The sequence below is a fragment of the Pygoscelis adeliae genome, unplaced genomic scaffold (genome assembly GCF_000699105.1).
Source record: "Pygoscelis adeliae isolate BGI_AS28 unplaced genomic scaffold, ASM69910v1 Scaffold159, whole genome shotgun sequence".
Lineage (NCBI taxonomy): Eukaryota > Metazoa > Chordata > Aves > Sphenisciformes > Spheniscidae > Pygoscelis > Pygoscelis adeliae.
The window spans coordinates 791,799-805,226 of NW_008825562.1; the positions used below are offsets into that span (position 1 = coordinate 791,799).

The 13,428-nt window shown below is 33.8% G+C and overlaps 1 protein-coding gene across 1 annotated transcript in view; it reads right to left on the reverse strand.

Moving 5' to 3' along the window:
- Positions 1-3,133: 3,133 nt before the first annotated feature.
- DIAPH2 (diaphanous-related formin 2) overlaps positions 3,134-13,428 on the reverse strand; it is a 260,532-nt gene continuing 250,237 nt past the window's right edge. Inside the window, 1 exon segment of the mRNA XM_009332394.1 lies at positions 3,134-7,943. Within this exon segment, the coding sequence (XP_009330669.1) occupies positions 7,879-7,943 (65 nt within the window). The 3' untranslated portion in view covers positions 3,134-7,878.

Sequence of the window (13,428 nt, forward strand, 5' to 3'; positions counted from 1 at the left end):
GAGAAGGGGAAGAGAAGGGGAAGAAGAGAGGAGAGAGAGAAAAGAGAAAAAAGAGAAAAGAGAAAAAGAGAAAAGAGAAAAAAAAAAAGAAAAGACAGCATTATCGCCACTGTAGAAACTGTCTAACCCCACCAGTTTACACTTTTCAATTTCACACTTTTCCTAAAGAGGAAGTAAAATATTTAATTAGACTTAATGATGCCATGACTACTGGCTTACATTGCCACGCTACTACTACTACTAAGTTTTATTCCTAACTGGCAACAATATCCTGTGATAAGCTAAAATTCTCTGAGTAAAATAAATAAATGAACCACAATCTCAATCATTATTAGTTTATTCTCATGTTTCAAAGATCTTCGCAAAAAAAGGCTATTCATTGGGCAGACTGCTTGGAACAGTGTAAGTTCCTCTCTTCCCCCATAAATAACACATTGGCAGACTTCCGCAGTTGGGCAGCCTGCAAGCCTGATCTTAATTTCTTAGCACTCAAGAATTTGAGCACAACTCTGGACAGCGAAATGCAATGAGAACAAACTACTCACACAGAAATATATTCAGCTGAAATGTAAGAACCCTTTAGTTTTAACTTGTTTATGCTATCTGAAATAAAAATGATTTTATTAATGTTTGCAAGTGCATCTCCTCCTAAGAAAAAGACGCTATGACTCTTTCAAGACCTGTCACCAAGACACAAAATAAGCTATATAAAATATTGTGTTACTCTATTTTAGGTACTATTATTGTTCACTGGAATTAAAACTATAGCTTATTGGAAGAGATTTTAATTAGGTTCAGGTAAAATACATATTACATTTACACATACATTGCCTATGATTAAATTACATCTTTCTTGGCTTAACAGAATTTCGAAATATTTCTGGAAGCACAATTTTCATTTTACCATTCTATGTTACCATGCTTTCAAAATTCCACAATCTTCATTAAAGTATAACAGATCAATTTCAAAATCTATTATGCACAGTGCCGAATGCATGTAGGCAAATGTGCCTCTCCTGCTTTTCTGTTTGGTTTTAGTACTGCTCGTTACATGTAGCGCAAAGGCCTTTTTAAAGGTTTGTCATCACTTTTTGCCTTTGAGATTATGCACCTTTGGTTAGCACTTGTTTTTCTCTCCTCAAAGTAATCTTCTTCCCTTTTTACTACTCCAGCAGATAAAGAATGTTTGAGAATGTGTGATCATTAACAATTTCTTTCACAAATGGAACAGTCTTCCGAGCTACTTCAGGGTGTCTCCATCACCAAAGTGCTAAAACAGTAACAGCCTGACATGAATCTCTAACGCCACTGAATTGCCAGTCTGATAATTATTCATCAAGTCATCCTTGTACTCTCAAAGACTGTTTAAAAACACACATTTCCGAATGGTGCAGGAATAACTTCTACAGGTCAGAGGCCTGGGTACGTGGGGTTGGTGTAATGTCAGTGGAGAATTAGAATTAGTTTACACCAGATCTGACCAATGCCTTATCGGGACCAGGTCTTACTTCTTTTTTTTTTTTTCTTAAGGACTCAGGCACTTTAAAAAGCAGATAAGCGCTCACAGGGCTTTTCAGTCATCTGTGCCTCACAGATAATTTGCCCCTTAAGACTCAGAGATCAATTATTTCAATGGAAGAAAGTTGGGCACGTTGCCCTTATAAAAACCTGGCCTGAAGACCTGGCTCTGCTGCTGCCTCACTGCGAGTGCATCTACAGCAGCATACTGCAGGCTGATGCAAGCCTGCTCTGCACGTGCCCTGAGCAGGCAGGGCAAGAGCCAGCTAAAACCAAAAAACTGTGATTTTGTTAGCATGGCGCCTGAGATAATATCCTTTGCCTCTCAGATGGCTTTCTTAGGTTGGCTGCATTACTACACTAACACAAATAAACAGCTTTCAGTACCCTGTGAATTTAAGTGGACTAAGTTAGTGTTTGCTTGCAGCCTACAGGCAAAAAAAAAAAAAAAGTCCTTTATTTGGATTTTTCTTCTTAACCTTAGTTTCACATCTATTGAAAGGGATTAATTACGGCCATTAAGTACTCATCAAATAATTCTGAGCAAATCAATTGAATGTTTTTATGATTTTACTACAGCCCAGTAATATTGACTTCCTTAAAAAAAATGTAGAAAGGCTAATTTTGAGATGATGACCAGAAGAAATAATAGAGGGGAGAAGTACAGCTCAAATTTGCAGAAGGTATCCAAATGTAAGAAAGAAGTCTGTCTATGTGGCAGAGCGCCATAACTTGCTATCAATCTGAAGTTCACACAGAGGATTTCTTAAGCATGTGAGGAAGCAACGGAAATAATTACCATTGAGAAAGGTATTAAGGTACCTGCTACTTGGTTCAGGACAAATTCTGCCTGCCAATCTCCCAAAGGCAAAAATATCTGAGAGGATGATGGGAATCCCAGACTCCCACACTAGAAAGTCAAGAACATTTCCTAAAAATAAGGAACAAGGAACTGGTATATGTAGGACAACATTACTACCTTTTTCTTAATCATGACAATCATAGCATTTACATTTATAGCTGGCACTTAGAAGTTTTCATTTTTTTTAATGTTAATCCCATAAGAAAATAAACCTCTGCTGCTTCACCATATATCAAATAGTGCATTCTAATTATAGTTCAGTTCATTAAAAATAAAATGGTGCCTTCGACCATCCCTTGGCATATCTTTTCCACATATAAAAAGTTACTTAAGGAGTGTTGTAACAACATGGCTGATCATATTCATTAGAATGCCATTCAGTTAGAATCTTAAGCACTTATTGCAGAAATTCAATGCTATCTCTCTACACTGTTGTGCAGTTCAGTCTGTTACGGTGACATCATTAAGTTGTTTAAGGTGCAATATACAGTTTTGGAGGTAAAAGTCTGTCAGGTTTCTATTCCGTTAAGACTATCTTGTGACCGAGTGATGTAAATAATTTGGAAAACACCAACAATAGTTGTCTTTCTTAAGTGTCTGTCATAAAAAGTCTATACTGGAATCCAGCCACTTAAAATAAAGATGGACTCATGTAATTTGTTTAGTGATTCCCTTTTATTGTTATTTTTGTAAAAATAAAATGGTATCACCATGACTTAATGTTGTTTTTTTTTAAATTATATATTTTTTTGGATTATTTTGTTTTTAAAGTCCTCCTCCATTAGAAAAGCCATCTTTCCCCCCAAATGCAAGTCAAATATACTTGATATCTCAGAGAAAAAAAACCCAGAGATCCGTAAAATGTCAGTAAGCTAAAATGGAAAGTAATTTCAGCGTGATAATTTTATATAACAAAAACAGATTTTGAGGTGATAGTACTCAGTAGGTAATAATCATTATAAACAAATAAAACATTGGTGCACCTAGCAAAATCATGTTATATATATCTTTATTACAGTTTTCAGAATACATGGATTAACAATGGCCAGGCTGTGATTTCATCAAATTCCTATTTTAAACATTACATACAAACACAGAGCTGTTTAAAAAATAGAAATGCATGAGTTTTGTCACTTTTTTTTTTTTTTTTTTTTTTGGCATCAGGAGTCATATGACTTCCAAAAGGGAAACCAAATGGTGCATGATAGCAGACTGACTAAACTGTAAGAGATTATTGTTCACATTCTGTGGCATATGTATCACCTCAAACAGTGCTAAAAGAAGCACTACAAGAACAAATCTTTCTCCTTTAACATTCTCCTAATGACATCAGTGGGTGCTGAGTGACAGCTTGCAGGACTGCAGAATTCACAGGCTTACACAACTCCCTTTCTTGTGCACAAAAGCGGTATGTGATCTGAAATAGAGACACCTGAAGCTGAGGGATTTGGCTTTACTTGCTTTGATTTTTTTTTAAAAATTTATTTACATTTTGTGTGCATGCGTGTGTGTGTGTAGATACTGCAGAAGAAGAGATGTAGAGGTTTCTTACAATACTTATTTTAAAATGAATAACTTGCAAATACAGTATGGCACATAAGAGGTGGGCTTTACATTGCTTTATCGCTTAGCATTTGTCATGCCTGACCTCTCAGCAATTTGAAGGCAAACATTAAAGTATAATTCAGCCAAGCCTTTGTTTAATGGATAAGAAGCAATTTACATACATAGGTAAGTTTGCTCCCACATAACTATTACCAGCTTTAAATATTTACTAGCTATATCATTCTCAATATAGGAAGTACTAAATTCACCCATCAAAGCAGGATTTGCCTGAGGGATGCAAAAGCCAAACATTGCAGGTTTCTTAATGAAAGCTATAGGAGGATTTCCAGAGCCAAACCTAAAACTCAGCCAGATTCTCAGAGTTTTGCAAACCATTTGTATATTGTGGGATGAATTTAAAGTAGGTCACTGATGAATTGTGGTTTGGATAGAAACCATGAAAACATTACGTTTTTTACAGCATTTGTCTGAGGTAGTACATATACCACACACAAAAATGCAAAAATATACAGATATTCATAACTATTTGCATATTACAGAAGGGAACTATGGGAACGCTTGCATTTGTATCTGAATTTTCATGAAAGAACAGATAATTTTAGATAACATTTGTCATATTGACCGTGGTTGTCTAAAACCAGAACAAATTATGTAATAGTATTTCTGGGAATACTTCCTGAAGCTGTTTGTCAATGGCCTCTGAAGCACTAATTTTGTTTTGGCTTTAGCATCAGTTCATAATATGATTAACACTTAAACCAAACATTACTTACGTGCTGGGAAAGGATATTTGTTGAATCACAAACAAACATACATGACAAACTGTGTTGCACTTTTTTCTCAGTAAACTGCATAAAACTTGAGCAAAAGATGTCTAGTGTCTTTACATTTCTGATCTGTACGGCCAGTAGTTAAGCAACAGAGATGTATATTTGTATATGATTTAAACATTTCATTCCCATGTCAATTGCAAATTTAGTTCAATTCATTGCAAAGGTAAGATTATCTTCCTCTTAAATAAACTAAGAAATGTAAACAGTGTAACATCATAAAAAAAAAAGATCTCTTCAGTACTTGTAACTGGTAAAACGTGAATACAAACAGATGTGCTGGTATATTGTTAACGTAATGTCTCAGAGGACATATAGTGAAACATAATTAGCAAGAAATTTATGTATGAACCCTCCAGTGATTTTCTTTCTGGGATTACTTTGAATACAAATATAATTTAACTGATATATTTCATTTTTTAAAATTAGAAAATAAGGCAAGTGCATTTCTGAAAAAGGTGCTACTCTTCTACACTTCTAGATAAACATGACACCTCTGAAAATTAGATCAATAATAAAAACATTAAAAATATCTGCAATTTAATATAGACTGAAAAACTATCAAAAGACAAAGTGACCAGCATCAATTTCAGAAAATATTTTAGACTTCATAAATACGAGCACCCTATATTTACATAAATTATCTTCTAAACTAGTTTTCCTTTGAAAGACACTTTTGTTCTAACAGATATGTCCATTAAATTATATAAATGTTTCAAATACGAAAAAAATAGTAGTAAAATATAACCATCAGATGATGTTGTTATTTTGGATTTGCTTTTTCTTTTTCCTAAGATTTGGTTCTTGAAAATCTGTAGTCAGCTTTCACAGAGCTTTAAAAAAAAAAATAACCCATGGAAATGCAAAACTTGTGCACTAATAATTACTGCTACAGTATAAAGATTCTGTTGTGAGCTTTTGAGTTTTCACATATAAAGATTATACCAATACTTGTAAATCCCAGAAAAATGCTCATTTTAAAATTTGAATTCTAATACACTGTTGATTGTAGTACAAATTTATATAGACATTATGAACCTAATCCTTTTAAACTGGCTTTGTACATTAAGTACATTTTTATAACTGTAAATTTAATAGTTCCATTTTAAAAAGTTATGCTTGAATACAAGGTTGATGTTGACCTTACACGAAACAGGATATAATTCTTTGCATCTCTTACTGATAAACAGGGAGACAGAATCCTGTTGCATGCATTTTTTTTTTCCTTAAGTACCATACAACTCTTTAGTTTGTTACTAAAAACACAAAAAAACCCAAAACAATTTAGGAAGAGTATTAGTTGACAGCACACATTTCACTAGGCTTCAGTCGTATTCCTATGTTTAGAGATATAGCAATGGGCAAAACCCCTGTTTCCTTTGAAGACAATGTTTATAAAAAAAAAAAAATTCAATACTAGATTGAAAAGGAGCTGTATCTTTTCCTACAATAATTGGATATTGATCACTGTAGTTTGAAATTGTGAGAATTTATCCCAAACTAGTCAGATAGTCTTCAGAGCATCTTACCAGAGAAGCAAAAAGAATCTACGGTACAAAGATGCTTGCCTCAAGCAGTAGTGCAAAGTTACACTGCCCCAGTATTAAACGCTCCTCGAGAGCTAGCAGTTTGTGCACAGAAAACGATGTGACACCTCACCTTCCAAATATTCTTTATATAACATTAAAGAAAAGTTCCCCATAACACCAGGCAATAAAAGTATTCATAATAATTCATCAATCAGTGAAAAGCAATAATAATTTGAGTACAAGTGCCATCTACTACATGGTATCCCGTTTTTTTAAATATCATAGCTGAGCAACGTATGAGTAGTTCCACTGGAACACCCACTTAAAATCCTCCATCCCATCCAGATAAGCAATGAACCTTTAGTAAAAAGGATGGCGAAGACTGACCTGAACACCAAACAGACTGTACATTCAACTAGAGTCTGGGGAGAAAAGGAAACTATAGTTTCCCATTGAGTGGCAGAACATACACAGTGTCAGCTACTAAACTGACTGCTCACCTGAGGTACTGCAGTGCAAGGGGCCTGTATAGAAAGTAGAATGGGAGGAGCTGCCCAAAAAATCAGACTGCTGCAATCATTGATCACTGCTATATAGTGCTCCAGGTAGAAAATTTGTTCTTAGCTGCTAAACCCAGCACTAAAATCCACCAGTAGAGATCCCGCTACATATTTTACCTGAGAAACAGAGGAAAAACTCAGAGGCAGTTCTGAATAAACTTCATAATGTAGCTTGTCTCTAAAAACCTACACAAAGGTATTTTTAGCGTAATTAAAATAGGACAATCATATTTTCCCCCAAATATCTTTATAAAGAATATATAAGTGCATAATTAGAAAAATCCCTCCTTAGATACAGTTAAAAACATATCCTGCCCTTGATATCATTTAATTTTGGTAAAATCCTATGCTCTGTTTTATTTAAATTTTTTTTAGCAGTGATAAGTAACTATACATCATCATATCACCAAAAGTGTAGATATGTGGTATATCCTACTTGCAGCCAAAATAGCTGAATCCACCAGGCTTTACATTGAGAAAAGATTTTCAGCAACCTGACTGGGGCTATGCAATGCTTTTTTATGGTTACAAAAAAGATTCTGATAATGTAGACCAGCTCATCTCTGAATTTATTAACATACAATTTTATTATTTTTTCCTTTCATGTCCAAATCAGAACTGCAAATGGAATCCACAGCTGTATTCTTTCAACAAATTTGTATTTTCTTACCCATATAAAAACATAATGTAGAAATCCCCAACTCCTTTCATGTAAGTTGCCAGCTTTAAAAAAAAAAAAAAAAAGGGGCAGGGGGGAGAAAGAACATAAGAAAATAAGATATATAGCCTACTGTTTAACACTGTTTACAGATCTTGGTAGTTGGGGTAATAAGATACAGTATGTGGATTACTTAGCAATAGCTTTTCAAATACATAATATTTATACACCTTCTTATTTAATCAATACCAGTATTCCTGTATGATCATTGCCAATTTGTATGATAAACTCTTTTCAAAGTATATCCGTTTAATTGTAAGTAAAACAATTCACTAGTTCTTTGGCATCAGAAGAATCATACAGCTGCAATTGTTCCATTGTGGCGAGAACGAGACCTTTCCAAAGTTACTCGTCTGTTATCTGTAATACAAAGAGAGGAAAAAACAAATCACCATAAGATTTGAAACATGGATAATGCAATGTCAAGAGGTTTTCAAACAGCCCTGAAAATAATTTCAAATTATATGTAAATAAGTAACTAGGAGACTGGATCAGAGAAGTTTCACACTGCAGCTGCCAGACTGAGTTCAAGAGTTCTGCAATCAGCAATAAATTACTTTCTTGATCAGAGAAGCTGGGTGATAAAAGCATTAGGAGAATCCTGAAACACAGTCCCCTTGGAAACAGCACGCAATAATTAAAATTCTGGGTAAAAGTCTTGTTTATAAACAATTTATGCACAGAAGCTCCGGAAAATTACATTTCAAGTTTCATGAGAATGTACTGACCACTGTGGTGGTGAAAAGCCTACAAGTATAAAAGCGCTAACACCGTTCACTATAATTTGGTACAGAGTTAAAAATAGAATAGTTAAATCAGCCACTTCCTAAGCATTTCCTGATTGTGCAATGTGAACAACTTTTAGTATAAAATATTACACAGTAATTATTGCAATGAATAATAAATATATCTCTATGACAGGAAAACAATCATGAAGTACCAGCCACATTCCTAAATGCCTTTAAAATAAAATTTTAAAGTGATGAATATACACATGCACACACACAAAAAGGGGCAGAAAATTAACCCCCACTTAGTTTTCTGGAGGTTTTGTTCTTTCTTTTTTAAAATGTGGTCCTTCCACACAAATTTTTTTTTTTTTTTTTTTTTTTTTTTTTTTTTTTTTTTTTTTTTTTTTTTTTTTTTTTTTTTTTTTTTTTTTTTTTTTTTTTTTTTTTTTTTTTTTTTTTTTTGGTGACTGCTGACTTTTGACCTTGACTGCTGACTTTTGACCTAGCCTTTTCTATTCTCTCATGTCATATTCAGGCAGGGTGGGCAAGATGACCTCCAAAATTCCATTCCAACCTCAGCCACTTTGTGATTCTGTTCTAAGCTAACAAAGCCAGAAATGGTCTAAGCACATTAAATAAGATTCTGGAGAAGACAAAGAAAGTCATCTCTGTGATCTGTTTCTGGACAAAGAACAGAGTATGCCTGTGGAGACCACATGGGCTCTGCAAAGTCAACCTTCCTTTTCCCTGTTCAATGAAAGTGTCTCCAGTGCTACAGGGAATTAACGGCTCCTTTAGCAAGATTATTAGTTCTTTTTATAGTTCTGCCTTGCCTCCTTTTCCTAATGAATCTATCCGTGCATAAAGTATTCAAATTACCCTAAGACAATCTGTTTTCCCCAGGAATAAATCTCTACACTGGTTGCAGTGTCACTAGGCACTGGAAATTAAAGCACAAAAATGCTGTCTAGAACCCAAGAAGGAGAGTCATCAATTCAAATGTGCTGCTGTTCCTCTGTAACAGTGAATAGTAAAGAGTCTAGTGATACTTGCTCTCAGTGGGGAGAAGTGCCTTCACCAGTAGACTATTTCTTGATATAATTTCAAGATTGTCAACTGTACAGGTTAAAAAACAGATTAAGAGAATGTAAGAACAGTTGATTTCTTCATACTAGGTTTTTTTCCAATTTTTCTCTTTTTTTTTTTTTTTTTTTTTTCATCACAGTAGAGACAAACATTTTCTGCAAATGACAGTTCAGATTCTCCTGTAGTTGCACAACTGAACTGGGACTTAAATAAAACACAAACAAAATTGTAAAATACCAGAAGCATTATCATTTCCTTCTTCAGCTGATGACAAACGAAGTATTTTCCCAATTATTAGAAGTAATCTATTCTTTTAAATTACTTTCAGTTTTTAAATTGAAGTAATTATATTTTCTAGAGATAGGGATACAAAATCTGAAAGATTCAAGAGAGACTGGAAAGAACCACAAAGTTCTTCTAATCAGGAAACTGGGATACAGTGAGTCAGTTATTACCAGTAAGAAACAATGTCAGCATTTGCAAGAGATTTTCTGCAAATCGTAGAGCGCTTCATAGTGAGTCTCACTAAAACAAAAGCAAGTAGGATATAAACTACACTTTGGTAGAATTTTCAGCTCATTATAAAAAAGGGATAGGAGGATTAGATTTAGTTACTATCAATATGAAAGCTTTAACATATCTGAAAATTTTGGGGTTAATATAAAGTATTTCTTGTTCTTTACAAAGAGACCTATTTTATTCAGCTGTGAATCCGCAAGCAACTTTGTGTGTCTCTGTGTGTGCATATTTACACCTGGTTTCAAAAAGAAGCATTAGTATGTGTACATACATATATACATACACATAAAGAAATGACTCATTTCTTCACTAGATGTAAAATGTGTTTGTATATGTATAAACATGTTTGTTAGGTTATTATAGGTTATTAAGGGTTTCATATTAGGATCTGAAACTGGATTGGGCTGGTATTTCAGTGACTCAAGCAAAAATTTTTAAAAAATCATGACATTTATAACACTTTCAACATACACATTCAGTTATCTCCAACAGCTGTATTTACTTTTTTTTACATTACAGACCATATTGAATACAACACAAAGCAAGACTGGCTTATAAACATGACTACGGCTATTCTAACATAAAACTACGTATAACATCCATAAATGTTAAAACTATTCACTTGTATTGGGGGGTGGGTGGGGTGGGGAGGGAGTAATAAAAGGCAGTAGCAGTAATCTAAAAGTATTTAAAATTAAGCCAAAAATCATTGCCAAAAGGCTCAGGTGTACACTTTAGAAGCATGTAAAAATGACTAGAAAACACGATAATAGTTTCTGTGTGTTATCAGTCGCCTTCTGGGTAACCCATCTACCTATGCAGATGAAAACTTTGTTTCTTACTCTAATGTCAGAAGTCCATCTCGTTTTAAAGTAGGCCAATTAAGAAGCATCTGCAACGCTCGTATTACACAGCAAAAAAAGGTAGAGCAATGAAGGATTAAAATGGAAAACAAAGTATATTTTTATATCATAAAATAATCTTCATCTTTTAGCTAGCTGGATCAAATTCAAATGAAGTAAATATACAATTAAATACTGAGAAATCAAATCAGTAGTTCCTTTTTAATATATATAATACTGGAACGTAATCCTGACCATGCAAACTTTACACCTCCACTGGAAGAAATACATGGAGTTTTTTTATAGTAACAATTACTTGCTCAAGTCTTTTTGCACTCAATATAGTACTGAGATGGGAATAAATAATATCTACAACATACAAGATATTTGTAGAAGTGCTTTTGATACAAACACGCCATTCACCACGTAATATGAATCTACGGATGTAAAAAAAATAAGCAAAACCACAATAAGGTTAGAGTATAAGTACAATAAATATATGCCATTAAGTCAACAAAAAAATTCTAAACAATGATTTTTAGACAATGTATTTTAATTTTATGGAATTCGACAACTTCACCCTTAAGAGTTCTCCCTTATACTCTGTACGTATAAAGCATTAGAAATTACAATCAATTAAAAACACATTGGTAAGGGAGATGAAAACATTTTTGCAAAAACTATACTCTGCAAAATGTATTTTTTGTTTCCTTAATGCTCCTTCATTAGTTGTTATTAAAAGAGAAGTCTCAATAGCTGCAACAGATTGATTAACTCAGTAGCTTATCAGCATAAAATTCAGTTATATTAGAAGAAAAATAAAAGATATTTTGCAGAACTTCAATACTAAGATTAAGTGACTTTTCCATTTCACTTTCTTCTTATCCACTCTTCCAGGTAGTAACTTTGTGCTCTCTTAATTATAAACCTTACTTTTTATGAGCAATCAATGCTAGTAATAATATAAATGTTGTGCAATTGCATGGACTAGTCATGAGACTGAGATATCTGATAATAGAAAAAGACAGACTCTACAAAACCATACCCCAAAGGTACTCGATTGGAATTTGTATTATCCTGTAACAACCACAAAAAATGTTCTCTCTTTGATATGCCTTATATGAAAATTATAAATGTATTATAAATTGCTACCTTGGGCTTGGTACCTTAGTTGACTAACTCCCCAGGATTAACTATTTTTTTTTCCAGTCAGTTAAAGCATTAAAAGTGTTTCTTTGTGCCTTAATTACAGCAGTCAATTCAAACACTAGACCGATTTTGAAATCTTATTTCCCTGCAGACTTTCTTAGAGTGCTCATCAGGAGACTAAGTTCCTCCCAAATGTAAAGAACTGCAGCACCCCTAGATTAGCATTAAAAACCCACCAAGAACAATCCCCCAAAACCACACAAAAACCCCACAAAACCAACAACCAAACATGACTGGTGCAGATACCTACTTTTTGCCCTTTTTTAAAAACAAAAGATTGAAACATTAATCTGTATGCAGAACATGAAGCACCTAAATGTTGTAGGAAAATGGGCTAAAAAAAATACCGGGGTTTTCATGAATGAGTACTGCCAGAACTATTTTGCCTTCTTCAAAGACAGTGGTCACAGGACCCTCATACCTGAACAACACGTATTTTAAAGAATGTCTTAGTTAATTAATAAATGCTATGTTAATCACATTAATAAGAGCTTAAAATAGTGCCAAAGTGTTGAATCTGGAAGAGGGGCAGTGCACAGCATTGGGCGCTCAGCTAGCAACCGCTGTGCTGGAGCACACGCTGGAGGACATGAGCCTCAGTAAGGAGAACTCTGAAATGCTGATTTATTTAAAAAGCTCACACCGTTAATTTGCACAATCACCACATCTTTTTTCTTTTTTTTCTTATTCTTTTTTTTTTTTTTTAAACTTTTTTTCCCCTCCTGACAAACCACCCCAAGGTGAAAGAATTAACCTTCCCATAGCTGACAATAATAAAAGGTGTTTAATGCTCAAAGAAGGTATCAGATTGAGTTGACTTGAAAATGACCATATGAAGAAGGTAGAACACTCAGCAATGAATAAAATATTTAAAATGTCATCTTTTTGAAATAATTTTGACTATGCAAAAGATGCAGAAATGCATGTTATAAGGGAATTTGTATGGCCTATGCCTTTTGGAATCAATGAAAGCATTTACATCAAATATTTATTTATTCATTCATGTACAATTTTGTTCGATGGGAAACCCTACTGAAACACATCTTGTTTTCATGAGCAACCCAAGGGAAAATACTCATGCAGTCCCAGATACTTCAGCAAGCACCTCAAACATATATAACATGGAAAACAATCAGAAGAGAAAGATAATTTCCTTTAAGTATGGAATGATTACAGAAAAAGTAAGCTTGTCATTTAAGAACGTTTTAAATGGATAAACTGTCACAACAGATGATAATTCCAAGGAACAAACACTGCATCTGTGATGTTGATGACATCAGCATTTCTTCTTTAGAAAAAGGTGGAAATCTGAATTGCACTTTACAAGTGTCACTTTTTTTTCTGACAGAGATAACCAAATATTTTCTATATAGTGCCACTGATTAAAACCAGGACAAGTTAGAATACATTTAAATCACTGTAGCTTGGGTAGCCTCTAGTTTTCTCCTTGAACCATCT